This window comes from Protopterus annectens, chromosome 4.part0 (assembly GCF_019279795.1).
Source record: "Protopterus annectens isolate FY-2018-M chromosome 4.part0, PAN1.0, whole genome shotgun sequence".
Taxonomy (NCBI): domain Eukaryota; kingdom Metazoa; phylum Chordata; order Ceratodontiformes; family Protopteridae; genus Protopterus; species Protopterus annectens.
The window spans coordinates 82,598,837-82,622,506 of NC_056733.1; the positions used below are offsets into that span (position 1 = coordinate 82,598,837).

Consider the following 23,670-nt stretch of genomic DNA (forward strand, 5'->3'; position numbering starts at 1 on the left):
GTTTTGGACAATTTTTCCCTAGCATTTTCCTTTCAGAGCTCAGCCTTCCTTTCTCTTCTGGCAGGAAAGCTCTGAAGTCCTTGGCGCCCAAATTAGTCTTTTAGTCAGCTCGAGCTACCGGCTGGTTTGGGCACGTGGGCAGTACCCTGAAGTCGGTATAACCCATGTAACTAAGGCTACTGCTGCTGCAGTCATTTGAGCATCTACAGCACTGTTTAAGGTTAACAGGTGCACCTGTACTTTTTGGTGGCAATGGGTTCAGCAATTACTACAGTCGGTTAAAAAAATCCTGATTTAATTCGGACCAGACCTCTCAACCAATCGGGAATAAATTACAACAGAATCAGGGACAAGTCACGAAAAAAAAATCAGGGACACTTTTAAAATATTACTGCTATTAACTTGAAACATTGACAGAATCAGTGCATATGAATAAACACTTTCTGAAGTAAAAGAAGTCTATAACTCTTCATTATTGTCATTATTCATCAAGTGTAATTCACCACCTTTCCTAAAGTCACTAGTTTTAGGAGGGATTAAGAGGGACAGAGCTAAAATTTGAGTCAAAATCAGGGACAGTTGAGAAGTATGATTCGGACTTATCCACACACACTGTAATAAACCTTTCTAAACTCTGGTGGTAATTCGTGATGTTGTTAGAAAACGTGCTGATTTGTTTTGAAAAAAAAGAAAACGTGCTGATTACGCTTTGGTTTTGTACTCATAGACTGGAATGCAGCAACTCTTCCTCGTATATGTTTTTATTTTCAAGAAACATGTCCCTGCATCTTAACTGGCTGCATGGTAACCCACACCTTAAAACAAAAATGACTAGTGTATCTGCAGATTTTACAGAGTCCATCATACAACTTCACACTCTACCGCGATTTACCGATAAACGAAGGAATACCCTGTTCCAGTACTATTTCTCATTTAAAATCTGCATACCTAGCCAATCTTTAATTCAGGCGTGCTGCTGGTGTGGAGGAATGGCAAGTTAAGAACGACAGACATTTTATCCAACAGCTAATCTCTACATAGGAGGCAGTGCATATAAGTAGCCAACCAAGATAGTCTAACTTGTGTTGATTTCCGTCGTCTAGCATCAGGAAGTTTACAAATGCACGTGGTTTGGGACTGATTACAAATATTACGTCTTTGCATTCAAATAGTTACTTGCATACTTATATAATGACAGATGGCCCTTTGCCAGAGGAATCGGGAGCTGTTTCTCGGCTGGACCTGCCTTTGGAGTATACTAAACTGTTCTGTTCTGGTAAACGCAAGTGGGCATCGTCTCCAGAGCATCCAGAGAAGCACATATCTAGTAGTTTAGTTGGTAACACACAGAGGAACAGGATTGATGTGGTATGTTATGCAACTGTTATCGTAAATTGCATTTTGTGCAATGGCATACAGGTTGTTAAAGTTAGTGTTTTTAACGGATTCTGTGTTTGAAAAGCGTTGGAATTGTGTCCCGTATAAAGCTTGGTGTTTATAGCTCACACTGTGTTTGAAAAGCCTTGTTGAAGTTTGGTGTTGCAATGCCCAATAAGCATTTGGTCATTTTCATTGATAAATAAGCAGAATTGTTAGTTTATTTACATGTTGAGACTTGATAGCACTGGTATTTGGTGAGCTCTGTAGAGTAAAGCAACACTGCAATAGTTTATCAGCTAAGGGTGGTGGTGTGCGTTCTTGGACAGCAGTTGCTGGACAGAAATATCTTTTAATCCCAGAGTGTACAGTTTTGTTAATTGAGTAGGAGCTCTAGTTGAATGACTGTCAGTGTAGACCATGCCAGAGAAGAGAGGGATAAGCATGTCTTGCAGCATTAACATTTCTGACTAATGTACTATAGTAGTGTCCCTCTCTGCAGAGCAGGTATAGGCAGGTTCTGCAACACAAGATGCTGATGAGGTCTTGTTTGGGAAAGATGCTGCTTCTTGTCTTTCCCATTTCCCTGTGTGAGTTTCTTCATCATGTACTTGGCAAATTATGGCTGTGCCCTGATTTTGGCATATAGAACACATGGTGTTGGCAGCCTGCATTACTGTCATTGCTTCTGTTGGCTGTCACCAAGCATTCCATTGCTAAGTCTGGGTGTTGCTAATTGCGCATGCATTGGTTGTACAGAACATGCAGGTGAGAGGTATGTACAGTGTGCAGTTGTAAAAATATAAGCTGCCTGCAGTGATATTATATTCTTCTGTAGTTTGTGGCAACACAGCTTTCACTTGCTTGGTTGCACTTTCAAAATGGTAATATTTACCTTTATGCTGTCTCCCTATTCTAGATCCTGTACTTGAATTTGTACAGTGTTGGAATTTGCAAAATGCAACTCAGGAAGTTTTGACTTCTGTGCTAGTCAAACCCATGCAGGGCTGTAATGCGAATGATCTCTATGCTTTTGTGACTGTGTTTAGTCTGGCTTTCATAGGTTCATAGTAGTTATTTGGCTTTCGCCACCCCTTTAGTTTGAATAAAACTATGCCTATTATTTTGCTGTGCCTCTGTCAAGCAGTGACACTGAAGTAATCCCTGGGGTATATCTGCGATCTCCCATCCATTGGTCAAGATTCCTCTTGAACAAGGCCAGCGAGGTGCTCTGCCTCACATGTACCGGCATTTTGTTCCACAGCATAGGGAGTCTCTGGGTGATGAATCTGTCCCTCCAGCACGTTCTATTAATAACCGTGTCAAGGTTTAAGTCTCCCGCCCTTGTGGTTCTGAGGGATCTAGATTTTTTGAGGTGAAGCATATTCATCAAATCAGGGTTTGACATGGCCTTATATGTCAGGCACAGGTCACCTCTGAGCAAGCAGTATGAGACTGAATAGAGCTGGAGTTCTTTCAGTCGGGCAGCATAAGACATATTTTTGAGACCCTTTATCCTTTTGGTGAGGAACTTTTGGGGCCTTTCCAGCTGCTGCAGGTGTCGGGTCAGATACATTCCGAATGGGGCATTGTACTCAATCATAGGTCTAATGAGTGATGAGTACAGGGGGACGATGACCTCCCTTGATCTAGATGTGAATCCCTTCATGATCAGGTGGGCAATGTAGAAGGTTTTCCTAACTAATTTAGCAACATGAGTGTCAAGCGAAGGCTACTGTCAACCTGGGTCCCCAGATCCCTAATGACTTCTGTGCTCAGTGGATTGCCACCTATATGGTAGCTAGGGGTAACCTTGTTTTTCCCGAAGGGTATGACTATGCATTTCTTGGCATTTAACTTTAGGCCATGGCTCTGGCACCAGTTATCCGTTTCTGTGAGGCCCTTCTGAAGGATATCTGTGTCAGATGTGTTTTCGACTATGGCCCAGTTTGCAGTCATCTGCAAACTTTGTCAGCCATAACCCTCCTGCATTTGCTTGTACTTCAGAAAAGTAGATGCCGAACAAGAGTGGACCCAGGACTGAGCCCTGTGGGACACCACTTGTGACAGGCTTTAAGTCTGACATGGCTCCAGCAACTCTGACCCTGTGGGTTCTGTCACTTAGCCAGTTTGCAACCCATCTTGTGATGTATGGGTTTACATTCAAGCTGATGAGTTTTTCGGTGATACCTGAGTGGGGTATTGTGTTGAAGGCCTTTGCCAGGTCAAGGTAGGCTGTATGGACTGCCTTTCCCCTCGTCAATGGCCTTGGTGACTGTCTCGAAAAAGTCAACCAAGTTTAAAAGGCATGATCTGCCTTTGACAAAGCCAAACTGGGTTGGATCCAAAGTCTGCAAGTTCCCTATGTCTTTATTTATGAGTTCCATTATGATCCTCTCCATGGCTTTGCAGATAAGGCTTGTCAAGCTAATGGGACGGTAATTTCCAGGGTCGGTGGAGGCACCGCCCTTGTGAAGTGGGACCACAGTCGCCGTGCGCCACTCCTTGGGTACGTATCCTGAGGTGAGGCTATGATTAAACAGCTGTCCTAACTGCTGGTTTAATTCCTCATTGAGTTCGTGGAGCACACAGCCGGGGACACCATCTGGTCCCATGGATGCTGTGTTTTTTGCTTTGGAGAGAGCACCAGATCATTTGAGTCCTACTTGTGCGAGCCCAGTCTGCATTGATAAGTGTGGGCCATAGTGTGAGTTTGAACTCTGGCCCCTGCGACGAGTTCTTTGGTGGAAACCCGTCCACCTTCATGAAGATGCATTTAGGCTTGATGAGCACAATGTGTGGCATTCAGTTGTATCCCTCTGCAATAACATGAAGTGTCTTTGTCCATGTTTTTCCATACTATATTATTGGCAGGTTTTACATTCCATTCAGTCTTGATTGAAAGGCATCTTCTAGCTTTGAATATGTAGTGACTTCTCACAATTTTTACAGTTCATTCAGCAGAAAATGTTCATTTCTGTATCTCCATTGTTGGTGTTTTTCTGCAGTTTAGGCCCTGATGCCTGCCAACCATTATTTGTTTAACATACTTATTTATTCTCATAGGGTAAGTTATGCTACCTGTCCATTCTTTCTTGCAGGGAAAGACTATCACAGGGCAATCATTCAGGCATCCATGTCTACCAAATCCCTAACCCCACTGTTCATGTCCTATGTAATAGGCATGCTACTCACGGCTTTTCATAGGTTCCTAGGCAAGTACTAGGCTAGCTGCCCTTGTGGGCCATTTTAAGCCTAGCCAAGTTACCTTCCAAAGGTGAGAATCAAACCCTGTGACTTGTGTTTCTGAAGTAAACACCTTAATCGTTATGCCAACACCTAATGTATGATGTAATCCTTAAACCTGCCCTCTCTGTCCTCAAAGCCTGTGTTCTTTTAATTGCTAATCTCCACTAAGGATTTTACCATGGAACAAGCACGAGTATAAGCCCCACTGTCCCTCTCCAAAACTAAGTGAACTGGCTAAGCCATTATGCCAGTTGCAGTTTGCACCTGGGCCACCTCTGTCATAGTTGGGGCCTTATCCATCTATGCCCTTGGAGGTGGCATTGCTGTTTTCTCTTGCCCCTTCCAGTGTTGAATTTAAGTTGTGTGAGATCGTGGAGCTGATTTTTTTTTTTTTTTTTAACAAGAAACCTCTTTATTGTGTTATCGCTTATGATGTAGGCAATCATTCATTTTTATGTAAAAGAAAACAAACCATATCAACATATTTTCAGTTACAAACATTATATATCCCTTACTTGTATAGTCATTGTTATATAGCTCATTTAATTCCTGCTTTCCACTAAACTTCTCCAAAACTTTATTCTGTATGTATTTTTCTAGAATTCCCACTTTTTATGAAATTTGCTCCTACCCTTTTCTATAGATCCACTTCCAGTTCTTTTATCTTTATTACTATGTTTACTACTTCTAGTATGGTTGATTTAGACCTTGGTTTCCATTTTCTAGTAACTGTTTTTTTGGGCAGCCACCATATTAAAACTTGGCAATGTCTTACTATGCCTAAGCAATTTTGATTCTGTATCATACCCTAAGAAAAAAATAGTTTCCTTAGTTATACCAATTTGCTCATCCAGTATTTCTGATGAGTGGTCTGGCAAGTCATTACACTCCCAAAAATATGTTCCTAATTACCTCTTTCTTCCCCATTGCACCTCCAACATTTGCTATCTACCTGAGGAAAAATTCTTTGTGGAGTCTACTTGGGGTATAAAAATACCTATGTGAACACTGCCAAGCAAAGATCCTTAATTTTCTAGACTTTGCATATTTGGGAATCCTACATATATCCTCCTGTTTTTTTGAACTGTTTATGTAATCTCTTCCAATTCTTTCTAACCTCCACTTATTGATAAGTTATCATGCAATATTTGTATACTAATTATCCAATTTTAACAGCAGCTTCTCTTATAGATTCTACTAAAAAGTCTAACAGTGTTGGTCTCTTGCTTAGGATTCCTCCTATTTATTTTTGCCTATACTCTGAAATCAGTCCTTGATAGGGAAGGCAATCTCTAGCCTGCAGTCCAAATAAATTCTTAGCCTCTTCCCATTCTGTTATCTTTCCCTTTATAATTTGCTTCCAATACCTTGGTTCTTTTGCCAGTTTCCTCCAGTAAATTCCACCCCCTCTTGCCTATTCTGTAATTGCAGTCATCCCTATTGGCAGAATCTCTTTTCTCCATTTCCATGTTGGCTTGGATCTTAGAATACTTTCTGCTGCTTTATGAATATAATATTGTATATGGTAACTGTTATTCTACTTAAGGATTTTCATCCAAAATTGCAATTTCTCCTTGTTTCTTGAGCTTTCCCCTGTTTCGTCATCATCACTTTACTCTACTCTATGAATTATGGCTTTCTGCTTGTGCTATGTATAGGAGACTTAACTGTGTAGCTCTTAAGTACCCCTTCAAATCGGGTAATCCCAAACCACTTTGTTCTAAAAAAATCAGCATGTCCTGCTTGACTCTTGCCATCATCCACTCCCAGATAAAATCCTTCAGCTCTATCCACAGCTGCTCCTCTGGTTGATGATAAAATATTTGATATGTTTATATAAAACTGATAGGAAGACACGAGCAGTCCCATCTGTAGCCTTAAAACAGAGCTTCTTAATTAAAAACCTAAGATATTTGTGTGTGAAATAGTCATTCTAAGCAGTATAAATAGTTTATTACTGTAATTCAAGCTTTTTAAGGTATGTGCCATTTGTTTATGGTATAATATTTTTGCAGTTATTGTGATTTTGTAGTGTTAATAGGCTTGTAGGTAACATTTGGTAGACTTGTCATTTAAACATTCATCCTTTCATTAGGTAAACCTTGGTAAAACCTTTGCACTTGGCCATACTGAGTTGTTACCGTCTAGTATAGTTCAGGTTTTGTAGGTTAGCTCCTGTTGGTCTATCCTGTAGATACTGTAGCTTTGTACAGCCATATTGCCACTTGACTCCAAAATGCTGGTTTTGACTGCATTTCATACCATGTCTGGGTATGATGGTCTCCCTCTTGGGGGATTGGGTTAGGGAGGATGATGCTTTCAGTTGTGCATATAAATATTGTGTTTTGGCAATCTGCTGCTGACTCGTTTTGATCAACACTTTCACCTACTAATTTTTAACTGTCCGTGCTGTGACGCACTAGAGCTTTATGTGCTCATGCTTGTATCCCACCCCCAAACTTGTCAGCTATCTTCGTGTTTTTATACCACAGAACTTCATTTTGGAGAATTTCTTATTTAAGGAGTAGATCATTGTGTTTTACATCTCCTGGCCAGGCAGATGTTCACATTGCTTAAGTAAACACCTTGACCATTATACCGACCCCCTGTTGTATGATGTAACCCTTAAACCTGCCCTCCCTCCTGCATATGAGATGAGGATGCTTTTTTTTTTTTTTTTTTTTTTTTTTTTAAATCCAGCAATAGATTCTTGTGATGGGAAAAAGTTTAGTTTTTCTCCCTTTTGCTGGAATCTTTAGGAATGAAGCAATTGAATGTCTTTCTTGGCCGAATGCATATTACAACTCCAAAAATCAACCTGATGTTGCTGCTGTTGCATGTGTTTCTTGTCAAGGCTTCCCTCCATTTTTTTTTAATCTGTTTGCTCTGGTGAGGGGATGCAGAGGTAGTCAGCTGAACAGGGAAGTCCCAGACTTGCATAACCACAACAGTCCTGAGCTTATTCTGCTGGATCTCTTACCAATCCAAGGTTGGCTGACTAGACATAATCTCTCCATAATGTCTTGTGGGCTCTTCCCAGTGTGCTGTATATGGTACCCATCTTTCATAGGTAGGTACTAGGCTATTAGCCCTAGGGCCTATATAAGCCTAGCCAAAAAAGTACCCTGGTTTTCGCCACCCAAGAAAATTATTTTCCTGTGCCCCTGTCGAGCAGAGCCACAGAAGTGATCCCTGGGGTGAATTTCTTATTTCTCATCCAATCATAAAGATTTTTCTTGAAGAGTGCTAATGAAGAGCTCTGACATAGGTGGGTAGTCTGTTCCAGAGTATGGAAAGTCTCTCTGACAGGAATCTATCCCTCCAGCATGTTCTGTTTATTGTGGTGACAAGGTTTAGGTCCTAGCTCGGAGGGATTGGGATTTCTTTAAGTGGAGCATGTCCAACAGCTCTGGGTTTGACATAGCTTTGTATGTTGGGCAGAGATCGCCTCTGAGTAGGCGATATGCGATGGAGTAAAGCTGAGTTTTTTTGAGACGGTCTGTGTAGGGCATCTGTTTGAGGCCAGTAATCCTCTTTGTGAGGTATTTCTGTGGCCTTTCCAGTTATAGATGTCTTGTGAGGTACATACCGAAAGGGGCTTTGTACTCTATAATGGGTCTAATGAGTGATGAGTAGAGGGGAATGACCTCTTCTTTTTTTTTTTTTTTTTTCTATGAGAAACCTTTTGTGATGAGGTGAGTCATGTAGAAGGATTTCCTGACCACTGTGGCGATGTGATTATCAAAGAGATTACTGTCCACCTGTGTCCCAAGGTCTCCTCACTTTCGGCATTAAGTAGACCACCACTTATGTGGTAGTTCATGGGTGCAGAGTTTTTGCCAAAGGGGATGACTACACTTTTTGGCATTGAGCTTCAGGCCATGGCTTTGACACCAGGCATCTGTCTGTGAGGCCCTTTTGTAGTATGTCCTCATAGTTAGGAGTTTCAATTATGGCTCCTAGTTTGCAGTCATCTGCAAACTTTGTTAGCCTGTACTTCAGAGAAGTAGATGCCAAACGGGAGAGGACCCAGGACTTAACCCTGTGGTACTCCACTTGTTACTGGTCTGAAGTCTGATTTGGAGTCTGCTACTTTCACAGTGGGTTTTGTCCGTGAGCCAGTTGGCAACCCATCTTGTGACACACGGATTTATACCTAGTTTAGTGAGCTTATCTATAATTCCAGAGTGGGGGATGGTGTTAATCCTTGGCGCAATCTAGATAAGCTGTGTGAACCACCTTACCCTCCTCTGTGGCTTTGGTGACTGCTTCAAAGAAGTCAGTCAGGTTTAGGAGACATGATCTGCCTTTTACAAACCCAAACTGGGTAGGTAGGGTTCAGAGTTTGGAGATTACCAATGTCTTCGAGTTTCATGGCCTTGCAAGACCAGGCTTGTCAGGATAATGGGGCGGTAGTTCCTGGAGTCTGTCGTGGCTCACCCTTTGTGGAGTGGGACAACCGCGGTGCACCATTCAGTGGGCCTGTGGTGAGGCTATGATTGAGCATGGTACGTAGGTAGAGTGCCAGTTCATTCTGTAGTTCGTGTAGAACGCAGTTTGGGATATTGTCAGGTCCCATGGATGCTGTGTTCTTGGCTTTGGAGAGTTGTTTATTTGTTTATTTATTTTTTACCTGTGCAGCTGTGATTACAGGAACTTTGAATTCTTCGGGTATAGAGATGGGCCCTCTAGGGGGTGAGAGGAGGGGTAAAGCTAGCACTGAACCTCTAGGGGGTGAGGGGGGGGGGTAAAGTTAGCACTGAACCTATCTGCCAGGATGTTGACAATATCAGTTGGTTCTGTATATTTAGTGCCATTTGTGCTCTAACTCGCAGCAGATCGGAGTGTTGCCATTGAGATTCTTAACATGGCTATAGAATGCTTTGTGGTAGTCTTTAGAGGCAGTGGCAATTTTGTTTTCGTAACTAGCTTTGGAGGATTTTGAGGGATCTCGGCTTCTTACTGAGGTTGACCAGGGAGTTCCTCCAGTCATTTTTTTTTTTTTTTTTTTTTTTTGCAACAGTTTCTTTCTCCTGTTGTATGGCAGATGACCACCAGATTGGGGATAGCATGATCCATGCACTTTTATATGTGCTTATAAAGTGCATTTGTGTAGGATTCAGCAGTCTTACCTCTATTGTCCATCTGCATGGGTGGCTTGAAGCTTGCCACTTCTGTCTTAAGTGTGAAGTTGGCTTTGGAGTAGTTTTTACGGTTTCCCTAATTGGGGGGAGGGGATGTGGATGTCTAGGATGATTAGCTTGTGGTCGGATCTGACCAAGAGGAATTTACCTCTGGTGTGGAACACCAGTTTCCCATGTTGGTAATGACCAGGTCTAGGATATTGCTACCCCTGGTGGGGGTGTAGATAAGTTGATCCAAGGCGTTGGAATTTATGAATTTCAGAAAACGTTGAACAAAAGTGTTTGTACACGAGTAGTTTTCCCAGTTAATGGGGTAGTTGAAATCTCCCATTATTAGGGTGTTGGGTTGTACCCCAATACTTTCCAGTGTATCAAGAAATGAGGAGTGGGAATCCTGGGGCATGGTGGGGGGTCTAGCAAGCTACAGTTTGGATTGCAGTCTTGCCCAGAATTAGTTGCACTTGGATAATCTCGGATGCATTATGTTGTGCAGCTAGCCTGGAGGTGTGGATATCCTTAATGAATATGGACATGCTTCCACCTTTAGTGCTTCTTTCCAGGTTAGGTGGCTGAAAGGTGTGGTATGAATTATAGCCTGGTAACGCAGGGGTGCTCTCTGGAGCTTTGAACCAGGTCTCTGTCACTGCACAGATTTCTATGTTCTCCATTTTAAGGAGTGCCTCGAGTGAGTGCATTTTGAGGTTGACTTCTAGCATTGCCCTCAGATTTTGCTTGCTTGTACCTGTTACGGTGGTGAATTTGTCATTTGAAGCTTGCCACCACTGTAGTGCCTTTTTTAGGCAAGAGCCTTTGCCAGTATCCGGAATCCCAAGGGTGACAGGTGCAGGTCATCTCTGGCAAAGCATTGTGGTCTGTCGATCATGTCATCCAAGGCAGAATACTGGATCCCCTTAGAATGACACCAGAAGCTTAGCCAATTGTTGAAGTCAATCATTTTGTCCTTTTACTGTGCCATCATTCTGGATGATGGCAGGATGCTACTCGGGGCTAGGGTCATACCTGCCTGGGTTAAAAGATCTGAGAGCTCCATGTCTCTTCATGTAGTCTAGGGAGGTACGTCGGGTCATTCACACCAACATGGACAATGATAGTGTCATATTTGTACTTGTTGTGGAGTGACCTGAATGCATGCTTTGTGGTGGATCCTGGCACCTGACAGGCAGCTGACCAGTAACTTTCTCCTTGTTTAGCCTGGTGAGTGGAACATCAGTGTGCCTGACTATAGAGTCACCTATGACTAGTGTTTGGTACGTTGTTATGCCTTATGGGCTGTGGTTGAGTGGCACACTGAGTTTGTGGGCTATGTGTCATTTGGGTTGTGTTGGAGGGTGGAGTTTGCTTGCATTTCTGCTTTGGAGGTCCCTGATGCTTGGGCAGGTTTTTGAGCATCTGCGAATGCAGGTGTGTGTTTTTGTTTGTGTGTAGGTTTCGAGGGACTATGTGATGTGTGGTGTGGTGCAAGTGTTTACCTTCTCCTCTTGACTGTCTAGTCCAGTCTTTGGTGAAGAGAGCTTTTCTTCCAGTTTGGCTATATATAAGTGCATCTCTCACAGATTGTAGTGTTGGATGGTAGGAGAGGGTTGTTTGTGTATATGAGGCAATTGCTGCATTGCCCCAAGATGCCCAGATTCTTCAGGTAGACAGGAGAAATCACAGGGAGCTGACCCTTGGACATGCCTGGATAGGTGCTTTATTAAGTACTAAAAACTGCTTTCCTCCAGACAAGTGAGGAAAGTTGAGTGCTGTAGTAATTTGCAGCTTTAGTGCTTATGAGTGCTGAGTTCAAAGAGACAGAGTGCTGAAACTAGAAAACTGGCTAGTTCTAAGGAACAGAATTAAACTAGAAGGCTTCCCTCCAACACAGAAGGGCTTGGGGGCTCAGAAGCCTACAAACAATCTAGACCACTTGCAGGAAACAAGCTTAATTTTTTTTTCCCCAGAGGCAGTCTGTGCTGACTCATCCTTCTTGGCTTCCCAGACCACCTTTTAATGGGTCTCCTCATCCAAGAGGAGCACTGGTTATAGCCTGTGGTCCTACCAAGTTACACATGCTCTCACTGTATCATTGACAGTGAGTTTTGCAACTGTGAAAAGGAACCTCATATGTGCAAACAATTTCTGTCATTATCTAAAACTCCTAATTCTTTCTAGATAAAGATGGAGATATAAGATTGTTTGGTAAACCGAGAACTTCATCCTATGACTCCAATTGTACTTCACTACATCCACATTTTGGTGCAACACTTGGACTGTTGAAATTGCACCCATCTATGGAACAGTCTCTGCCCCTTCTGCTTTCACTTTAATAAAACTCTGATTCTTAAAATCCCCCACTTGTGGTATCGGTCACTCTCCTGCCAAGTGCAGAAAGATGTCTGTTCTTTTCCGGGAGAAAGACCCAGCCTATGTTTTAGAGGTGCTGATTCATCTCCCCCCCCCCCCCCACCATGTGTAGAAATGGTCATCTCACTGGGAGAGAGCTATAAATCTCTGCATTAAAGGTGCTGATTGTCATCCTTTCCACTTGACTTCATTCATCAGCAAACTGCTCCACTATGTCAGAAATCACTCACTTGTGATGCCAAAGAATGCAACATCAGGTACAGAGATGTAAATCCCTCCCTCCCATCCCCAGACTAGATATCCATACCTTTGCTGTTCCTTGTAAGGCTATGTGAAAATCACTGATGCAGTACACAACCTTGGACAAGTCCTATGTCTCAAGTTACTTCTGGCACTGCCTCAAGAGGGCACATCCACTGCATTCAGAAGCTGCGTAAAGCATACTTTGAATCTGTTTATTACTCCCAGTCTTTATCATTCCTAAACCATTGCAAAGGATAGCCTATACAGTATCCAGGAGTTTTTTTTTTAATGCCTTTCACACCAACATTCTGCCTAGAATCTCCCCCTTCCTGTCAATCGGTCCATTTGTTTCCTATCTGGGTAAGGGTTGACTGGGAGGGATTATTTAGCCATCAGAGTAGTTTGACATTTTTACTGTTGAGTCCTACTTCTGCATGCAACTGGCAAGAGTGCCATGGACAGGGACTGGGAGGGGGGAGTACAATGGGTTAACTATGGAGGACGTTCCTTCACTTCTGCAAATGGGAGTTTTCCAAGCAGCCCTTCCCTTGTCACAATGCACTTAGCAGTTTGCCCAGTCTGCCCCAGAGAAATCTCACTGCATTTTGTGCCCCTCCAAAGTGTGCATACCTCCCCTCTGGAAGATGTAAGTGCGCCATACCTCTTCACTCCTCCAGTGCTGAGTCTAACAGAAGCCTGATCAGCTTGGTTGTAGTCAAAGCTCTGTCTATTCCATGAAGTCAGGCTGCAAATGCATGAGTTGCCATATGGTTTGCCAGAAATACTTTTGAGTTTGTATGAAGTTAATCTAACCTTGCTTCCCCAATGTTGGCTGATTAATGAGTGAATGATCGTAATGTGTGCTCTTGGTGTGGAGAGGTCACATGACCATGTGTTTTATAATAAAGGAGGAAGTGTGGGTTGTTCCCCTCTTCCATTTTGAACCAGATTGATTGCCTTCATGTGTGTTTATTTTCCTCTGTAAATGTATGTCTAACCCAACTTTCTTACCTTAAGATGATACCGCCAACAGGTTATGGGCCCAGGAGGGAAGTAGGAAACTGATGGCATAGACTGTTTCGACGGAGATGAAAAGAATTAAGAGTTGTGGGAGACAAAGTTTCTGGGACACCTGCACTTGCTAGGGCTGAAAGACACCATTTTGCAAAATGTGCAGCAGGATGCAGAGGATGACGAGAATGAGGAGGAAGGTGACATTGAGAATGAGGCATATGCAGAACTAATACAGTTCTTAGATGACAAGTCTGTCCCTCGTTATGAGAGAAGTTGGAGATGACTGTAGAGAAGCGCTTCAGATCCTGAGACCATTATGCTGGAAAAGGGAAGTCACGGGTAATTAGCCTATATACCAAATTAACAAGCCCCCAGAAGGCCACCAGTGAAAGTGTCAGACTATATTAGGGCTGAAACTGCCATTATGGCACTTAGAAATGCTGGGGAGAAGCTCCGTGATGGATTACTAATTGCAATGATTCCGAAAGGGTTTCCTGAAACTTTTAAACCATTTGCAATCCACATCACGCAAGGTTGAGCTTTGGTGAGTTCAAAACAAGGTTGAGAAGCTATGAACATACTGAAATTTAATGCCAATGTAGGTAATGATGATGTGATGAAAGCAAGTGGCCTTGGTGAAAGAGTAAAAGCCGAGATTATATGCTGTAGTTGTGGCCAAAAAGGGACACAAGGCACAAGAATGCTGGAGGGAATATAAAGGCCAGAGACAGTGGTGTAGTTTGTGTTAAAACTCTAGCCACAGGGACAGTAACTGTAAACTAAAGAAGAAAGATAATGTGAAACAAGCAACTGAGGTGGATGATCACACATTTGCCTTCAGAATAAATGAGCATCTAATTTGTGAATTAAAGCAAAAGGGATTAATGGTGGACACTGGTGCCACGTCACACATAATTAACAACCTGAAAGTTTAAATACTTTGATGCAACTTTCCAACTGGAGGAACACATTGTGGAATTAAATGACTGGACGAGAACCTGTGGGGCCTCACAGAGGTAATGCAGATGTATGGCTGCTAAATACAGAAGGGCGCAAAGTAAAGGTGATGATGACTCGGCCGCTGTATATCCTGACCTATCCGCAAAGCATTTTTCTGTTAAGGCAGCAACGTCCAAAGGGGCCTTGATCAACTTTAAACAAAGTAAAGGTGATGATGACTCGGCCGCTGTATATCCTGACCTATCCGCAAAGCATTTTTCTGTTAAGGCAGCAACGTCCAAAGGGTCCTTGATCAACTTTAAACAAGGCCGGGACCAACTCTCCTATAAAAACGGCACCAGGTTTGACAGTGTGTGAGACTCTATTATTTAGACACACATGATGACGAAAACAACAGTGAGATACATTATGATGCATCTCAGAGCTGTTATGACATTCAAGCATGGCATAAAATGCTTGGTCACTAATTTTGAAGATGTCAAAATTGGTAAAAGGAATGAAAATTAAAGGTAAAGTTGAGAGACTTAACCTAGATTGTGAAACCTGTATGCAAGGGAAATATTTCCAAGGCAGAAACAGAAAACCAGATGCAAGAGCAAAAGTTGTGTTTGAACTAGTCCATACTGATTTAGCAGGCCCAATTGAGCCAGTAGCAAAAGATGGCTTTAAGTACACTTTAGCATTTACTGATGACAATGAGGGTGTAATTTGTTTACTTTCTGAAAGCCAAGAGTGATAGTCAAGGCGACTGAATAGTTTATTGCAGATTCAGCCCAAGTAAAGTGTCAGATCAGATAATGGTACTGCGTTCATGTCGAAAGACTTTCAGTCACTATTGAGTAAAAAGTGTTATAAGACACGAAACATTCGCACCTTACTCACCACATCAAAATGGGACAGCAGAGAAACTGGAGAACACTTTGAAATGGCAAAGTGTATGTTGATAGTGTGACTTACCTAAAGAGTTGTGGGCATATGCAGTAATGACTGCTGCCTTTATTCGCAGCAGCAGATGTTATAACAGGCGTGTGGGGCAGACCCCATTCTTCATACTAACAGGAAAGAAACCTGATCTTTCAAGGATGAGAGAATTTGAATCTGTGTGTTATGCATACAGACAAGATAAAAGAAGTTAGACCCAAGATGTGATAAGGGGATTTTTGTCAGATATGATAAAAACAGCCCATCATATTTGGTCTATTATCCTGACGCCGGAAGGGTCCTTTAACACAGGTTAGTAAAGTTCATTACTAAGAATGTAGCTGAATGCCAGATTCAGACAGACCCAGAAGTGACAGATAAAGATTTGAATACCAGAAGTGTGCATGTTAAGTCAGAATCAAAAGCTGACAGTCGAATCACAAGAAATACAAGTGAATCACACTGAATCTTTAATAAATGGAGAGACAAAAAATAAGGCAAGAAGAGGAAAGGCAGATGCACACTACTCTAAAAGAGAGAACCACATGCATATTTGAAGGATTGAGTGTAAAGTTAAAAATGACTTGTGACAGTTAATGTTGAACTATTGTTACAGACTAATGTGCAACACACCACAGAGCTTTGAAGAAGCCATAACTTCATCTAACTCAGAAAAGTGGGTCAAAGCTATGAAGGAGGAACTTAAGTCTTTAAAGGAAAATAACACGTTTACACTCACCATACTGCTGGAAGATAAAAACGCAGTGGGGGGTAGGTGGGTTTTCACTATAAAAGACCATGCAGATAATGCTGAGACTTACAAAGCTAGATATGTGGCTAAAGGCTACAAGTCGCTGGTATAGATTGCAATGAAACATTTGCACTAACTGCAAGTATGACATCTGTACAAAGTCTAATGCAGATGGCAGCTCAGTACGATTTAGAATTGCACCAGATGGATGTGCAAATAGCTTATTTACATGCTCTTATTGACTGAGGTGTACCTGAAGGTTTTGAAAATAAATCAAATGATCCTATTGACTGAGGTGTACATAGAGCAACCTGAAGGTTTTGAAAAGAAATCAAATGATGAAATTGGTTTGTAAACTGAGTAAGTCATTATACGGATTGAAACAGTCCGGGCGTAACTGGAACAAAATGTTGCATGACTATCTTTGTGAAAATAGTTTTATCCAAAACCCTGCAAACCACTGTATACACTAGACAAGCTGAGAACAGTCCTAATTATATGGGTCGACTCTCATTATTGCAGCTAGTGACAATGAATCTGTAAACTAGGTAAAGGAAATGCTCAAAGCCAAATTTAAAATGAAAGATCTGGGAAAGCTAAGACATTTTCTAGGCATTGATTTTTACCCAGAATAGTGGTGAAGTAGAGGTACATCACAAAAATTATTTGGCATGTCTAATTGTAAAGTAAGAAGTTCCCCTTCTGAACAAAAAAAACTACGAATATGACAATGAATCTACAGATCCAAGAAAATATCGTGAGCTGGTGGATAGTTTGATATGTTATGACAAGCGTGAGACCTGATCTTAGCTGGGCTGTAAGTAAACTTAAACAATTTGTCACAACTGAGTGAATCTCACTTAACACTAGCCAAACGTGTTAAGATACTTAAAAGGTACATTGAACAGAGAGCTGTGTTAGAAGAAAAGTGAAGGGTAACTTCAGCTTATAGCATACAGTGATGCAGACTGGGCAACAGATCAAAACTATAGATGTAGTACAACAGGTTATTGGTTTAGCCTCATTAGAGACGGGCCTATTATTTCGTGGAAATCAAAGAATCAACAAACGGTCACTTTATCTACATGTGAGGCAGAGTACATGGCATTGGCAGCGACAACACAGGAGAGTCTGTACCTTGTGCAGCTGTTGAGTGGAATGGATGGAGAGTGCAAGTGTGTGCCAGTAACAATATTTGAGGACAATCAAGGAGCAATCGATTTGTCGAAGAATCCAGTAAGCTGACAGATGTAAACATGTGGACATTAAGAATCATTTTGTTAGGTCAGCACTTGATTATAACAAAATATTGCCTGACAACGGACATGGTTGCAGATCTTTACTAAACCTGCTACAAAATCTAAGACTGAAAAGTTCATGTATTATGTATTTGGAATGTGAAGGAAAAGTGATCCAAAAATATGTTCTTAAAATGTATTTGTATACAGCGTAAGAGCAAGTGGGGGGTGTTGGCTGATAGAGTGAATGAGCGTATGTGTGCTCATACACTGTCGGTGTGGAGAGATAGAGAGGTCACATGACCATGTGCTTTCTAATAGAGGAAGCGAGGGTTGTTTCCCTCAGTTTTTAACCAGCTTGATTGCCTTCACGTGTGTTTTATTTTCCTCTAAATTTGTCTCACCCGACTTTCTTACCCTTAAAATGATACTGCCAACACCCAAACTCCTCCCACAGTTGAACCTTACTTTGCAGACTGCTGCATCTGTTCTCTTCATGACCATTTAACAGTTTTTGAGACTGCCCTTTTCTGGCCTTAACCCCCCCAGGCATTTGATGTGTGTACTTACAGATACAAGGCCATTGTGTTTTTTTTTTTTTTTTTTTTTTTCCCCAGACATGTTCCATGATAGCTTCCGTGCAGATGTAGTCTGGTATAGTCAAGCATGCATCCCTGCCCATTTGCTATATGCCATGCACCTTTAACTCTTAGTTGTTAATCTCCCCCCAGGATGGGTTAAGCCAGTGCTGACTTCCCACCCCTAGTCCTTGTTGGCTTCTCTGCACCATGGTAGCTGATACCAGTTGTGTAGGTTACAGCTGGAGTTTTGTCCTGCTTCAGAAAGCTGATTTCAGTGTGGAAAGTTTAACTGACCCTGAGGTTGTGTGACTACAGAGCAACTTGTATTGGTTAAAGATGTGCAGGGGGTATGGGGAAGCTTGCCCCCCCACATATACACACACTTCACATAGACTTGTGTTTTCAGTCCTTTTCAGTGCAACAACTTTATTTTGAATTCACTTTAAAGGGAAATAAAAACCTGTACCCTTTTGAGGTGGGAGTTTCACATCCCAAGAGCTAGTTTCCAGTGTAATGAGTTACTACAGTTTGACACTAAACTAGGTATAAATCCCTGTGTCACAAGATGGGTTGCCAACTGGCTCACGGACCGAACCCACACTGTGAAAGTAGCAGATTCCAAATCTGACATCAGACCAGTGACAAGTGGAGTACCACGGGGTTCAGTCCTGGGTCCTCTCCTGTTTTGGTATCTACTTCTCTGAGGTGCAGGCCAACACGGAAGGTCTTTGGCTAACAAAGTTTGCAGATTACTGCAAATTAGGAGCCATAATCGAAACTCCTAACAATGTGGACAAACTACAAAAGGGCCTCACTGAGACAGATACCTGGTGTCAAAGCCATGGCCTGAAGCTGAATGCCAAAAAGTGTATGGTCATCCCCTTTGGTAAAAACTCTGTACCCATGAACTACCACATCGCTGGTAGTCTACTTAATGCCGAAAATGTGATGAGACCTTGAGACACAGATGGACAGTAGTCTCTCCTTTGATAATCACATCGCCACAGTGGTCAGGAAATCCTACGTGGCTCATCTCATCACAAAAGGATTCTCATCCAGAAAAAGAGGTCATTGTTCCCCTCTACTCGTCATTCATTAGACCCATTATAGAGTACAACGCCCCTTTTTGGTATGTACCTCACAAGACATCTACAACTGGAAAGACCACAGAAATACCTCACAAAGAGGATTACTGGCCTCAAACAGATGCCCTATGCAGACAGTCTCAAAAAACTACAGCTTTACTCCATCGCATATCGCCTACTCAGGGGCGATCTCTGCCTAACATACAAAGCTATGTCAAACCCAGAGCTGTTGGACATGCTCCACTTAAAGAAATCCCAATCCCTCCGAGCTACACGCTCTAGGGACCTAAACCTTGTCACCACAATAAACGGAACATGCTGGAGGGATAGATTCCTGTCCCAGAGACTTCCCATACTCTGGAACAGACTACCTATCTATGTCAAACAGAGCTCCTCATTAGCATTCTTCATGAAAAATCTTGATGATTGGATGGGAAATGGGAAATTCACCCCGGGAATCACTTCTGTGGCTCTGCTCGACAGGGGCACAGGAAAATAACTTTCTTGGGTGGCGAAAGCCAGGGTACATTTTTTGGCTAGGCTTGTATGGGCCCTAGGGCCGATAGCCTAGTACCAACCTATGACAGACATATCACATTACCTCTACTCTTTGCACAAGTGGTCCTACAGAGGCTGTAATGCAGATTTTTGTTTCAAGTTGTCAGACTAGGTTAAGTGAGACACCCTGCCACCAGGAGCTCACCAATGAATACCACCCCCAGGCTTTGCTCCAGGGGTGTCTCTATTGCTGTTCTAGTCGAGGTTGTCTTGATTCTTGCTGAATCGTCATGAAGGTTAAATTAAGACAAAGGTATTGACTACTTTCGATCGAAACTTTCCTGTAAACAGAAATGTAGAGTGACATTTGCAGAAAAAAATGCATGTTCAGGTATGTGCAGCTTGCTATAGTGTAACATGATGTAATTTTTGGCAAACCCTTGCTGTATACCAATATATTTTGCAGGCTCCTGCACCCCTCTTATGACTGGCTTTGTACATGGATGTCCTTTTAGAGAGAGTTGGCATTGGAAATGGCTGCAATCTGAGCACCATTTATATACATGATTCAAGCACAGTTACAGTACAGGTAATGGAGGACAAGCTGGCCAGGTTCTAGTCACTCAAACTCAATTGGTCAGACTCACCTTTTAATGCAGATCAAAGCCTAACAATGTGGGCACAGTGGGATGGATGTTAAATTCTGCTGTACACTTTTTAAGGGTGATTTTTCCCTTGTACCACTGATGTGATTCTAGAATGATGTTTATATAAATTTGGGAGGGGCTTACCTGCATACCCGAACTTATTTGGAAATTTGCAGGTGGCTTTCAAGGAGCATTGCTGTTACCTGCTGAAATTGAGTAATGTTTTACATTACTGTTTGGATCTTTTGTAACTAGATTCAAGCCCACAGGCATTGCAACAGTTTGTAGCAAGCAAATAGACAAATGCTGTATTGCTCAAGCAACTGTCTCAGGAACCTGATGGTTCACCCTTCTAAGGGTGATATGTACCATAGCCTAGTAACCTACCTATGAACCTGTCTGCCAGAAGGCATTTATAAGCTTAGCCAGAAACTGTTTGCCTTCGCTGCCCCCTTAGATTAATTCCCTGTGCCTCTGTCCAGCAGAGCCATTGAAGTGATCCCTGGGGTATACTTTCTGTTTCCCATCCACTCGTTAAGGCTTCTCTTGAAGAGGGTTAGTGAGGAGCTCTGCCTAATGTAGATTGGAATCCTGTTCCAGAGCACGGGAAGTCTCTGGGACAGGAATCTATCCCTCCAGCACATCCTATTTATTGTTGTGGTGAGGTTTAGATCCCTAGAGCATGTGGCTCGAGGGGATATGGTTTTCTATAGGTGGAAGATGTCCATCAATTCTGGGTTGGACATGGCCTTGTATATCACCTCTAAGTAGGCAGTATGCAGCACAGTACAGCTGGAGTTTCTTCAGTTGAGCTGCATAGGGCATCTGTTTGAGGCCAGTGATCCTCTTGGTGAGGTACATCTGTGGTCTTTCTAGCTGTTGCAGGTGTCTTGTAAGGTACATCCCAAATGGGGTGTTGTACTCTATGATGGGTCTGATGAGTGATGCGTAGAGGGCACAGTGACCTCTCTCTATCGGGATGCAAGCCCTTTTGTGATTAGGTGGGCCACATAGGATTTTCTAACCACTTTTGGCAATGTGATTGTCAAGAGAGGTTACTATCTACTTGGGTCCCCAGATCCCTTATTACGTCTTCTGTATTTAGGGTGCTACCACCCATGTGGTAGTTTGTGGGTACTATGTTTTTCCAAAGGGGATGACTATGCACTTTTTGGTATTTAGCTTGAGGGCATGGTTTTGACACCAGATATCTCTGTGAGACCCTTTTGGAGGATGTCTGTGTCAGCCGGAGAGTCAGTTATAGCCCCTAGTTTGTAGTAATCTGCAAACTTGGTCAGCCATAGTCCCGTGCTTGCCTGTACCTCTGAGAAGTATATGCCAAACAGGAGGGGTCTTAGGACTGAGCCCTGGGGAATGCCACTTCAAAACTGGTTTAGAGTTAGAACTAGCTCTTGCAACTCTAACCATGTGTGTTCTGTCCGTGAGCTCCTTGGCAACCCATCTCGTGATGTAGGTGGTTATGTTCAGGCTGGTGAGCTTGTCTATAATACCCGAATGGGGAATGGTGTCGAAGGCCTTTGCAAGGACTAGGTAGGCTGTGCGGACCACCTTTCCCTCATCTATAGCCTTGGTAACTGTCTCAAGTCCACCAGGTTTGGAAGGCATGATCTGCTCCTAACAAAGCCGAACTGGGTAGGGTCCAGTGTTAGAGATCCATGATGCGCTCCATAGCCTTGCAGACAAAGGTAGTCGGGCTTATAGGGCGATAGTTCCCGGGGTCTGTTGTGGCTCCGCCTTTGTGGAGCGGAATAACTGTTGCTGTGTGCCACTCTATGGGCACTTAGCCTGTGGAGAGGCTGAGTTTGAACAAGTGTGTTTAGGTGAGGGGTTAGTTTTATCTTTGAGCTCGTGTAGGATGCAGACTGGGACACCGTCCGGTCCCATTGATGCTGTGTTTTTGGCTTTGGAGAGGGCTGTTTTAACCTGAGTGTCTGTGATTTCAGGGGCACTACATTCTTCTGGTATGGTTATGGACCCTTTTGGGGGTGAGGGGGGGGATGTTTGCACTGAACCTGTCTGCCAGGATGTTGGGGGATATCTATCCAGTGTATTTTGTGCCATTCTGCACTAACTCCGAGCAGATCTGAGAATTGCCACTTAGATTATTGACATAGCTAAATAATGGCTTGTGGTTATCTTTGGAGTGCTTGGCAATTTTCTTTCGAAGCTAGCCTTGGATGATTTTGAGGGATTGTAGTTTCTTGCTGATACTGATCAGGGATGTCTTCCCTTCTTGGGATTTTACTCTTCTGTACAAGTTACCTTCTCCTATTGTATAGCTTGTTTATGGCAGGGGTCCATCAGACTGGTTTCCTTTTCTTGGAGGAGTGAGTTTTGGTTTTGCTTTGGATAGCACGATCCATGCATTCTTGTAGGTGCCCGTAGAGTATTTGTAAAGGATTTTGCAGCTTGGACAGCATTGTCCTTTAGCATGTGGACTTTGAAACTTTCCACCTCTGTCTTAAGTAACGTGAAGTTTGCTTTTGAAACATTTTTCATGGTGGTTTCTTTGACCGAGGGTGGGGGTGGAATGTGGATCTCTAGAGTGATTAGTTTATGGTCAGATCTAACCAGCGAGGGGTTGACCTCCATTGTGGAACACCGATTGCCCATGTTGGTGATGACCAGGTCAGATATGTTGTCACCTCTGGTGGGGGTGTTGACCAGTTGATCCAGGGCATTGAGTTTATAAATTACAGGAAATGTTGGGCAAGGGAGTTAGTACTTGAGTAGTTCTCCCAGTTAATGTTTGGGTAATTGAAATCACCCAATATCAGGGTGTTTGGTAGGACCTTTGTTTCCAGAAATGCAGAATGAGGGTCCTGGGACATGGTGGGTGATCAGTAGCGAGCTACAATTTGGATTGCAGTTTTGCCTGTTGCACGTGGATCTCTGAAGCATCATGCTGTGCCACTAACCTGGAGGTGTGGGTATCCTTGATGAATATGGATACGCCCCCACCTTTTTGTATTTCGGTCTGGGTGTTGTGGCCGAAATGTATGGTACGAGTTGTAGCCTGGTAGTGCAGGGGTGCTCTCTGGAGCCTTAAAGCAGGTTTCTGTTACTGCACATATATAGATTTTCTCCATACTGAGGAGTGCCTAGAGTGGCACTTTTTGTGGTTTAGACTTCTGGCATTGAGTAGCATTACCCTCAGTTTTTTACTTGTGCTATTTATAGCAGTTGATTTGTCTTTTGAGACTTGCCTAAGAAAGGCACCATGGGGATGGCAAGAGCCTTTGCCAGTATTCTAAAGCCTAAGGGTGACAGGTGCAAGCCGTCCCTAGAGAAGCGGCGTGACTTGTCGAGCATGTCATTCCAGGCTGACAGATACTGGATCCCCTTTGAATGACACCAGAAGCTTAGCCAATTGTTGAAATTGATTTTTTTCTTTATACCGTGGTATCATCCTTGGTGAGGGCAGAATGCTACTCTGGGTCATACTGGCCTGGGCTACGTGATCAGAAAGCCCCTCCATGTCTCTTTTCATGTAGTCCAGGGAGGTACGGCTCAGGTCATTCACACCAACATGGACAGTGACAGAGTCGTATTTGTACTTGTTCTGGAGTGACCTGAA

General features: G+C 42.9%; 1 protein-coding gene across 1 annotated transcript in view; it reads left to right on the plus strand.

The window, feature by feature from the left end:
* Nucleotides 1–1,090: 1,090 nt before the first annotated feature.
* Nucleotides 1,091–23,670, plus strand: part of LOC122800215 (UDP-GlcNAc:betaGal beta-1,3-N-acetylglucosaminyltransferase-like protein 1) — a gene marked incomplete in the record, with an annotated part of 1,890,971 nt that continues 1,868,391 nt past the window's right edge. The window contains 1 exon segment of the mRNA XM_044069711.1: nt 1,091–1,368. Within this exon segment, the coding sequence (XP_043925646.1) occupies nt 1,192–1,368 (177 nt within the window).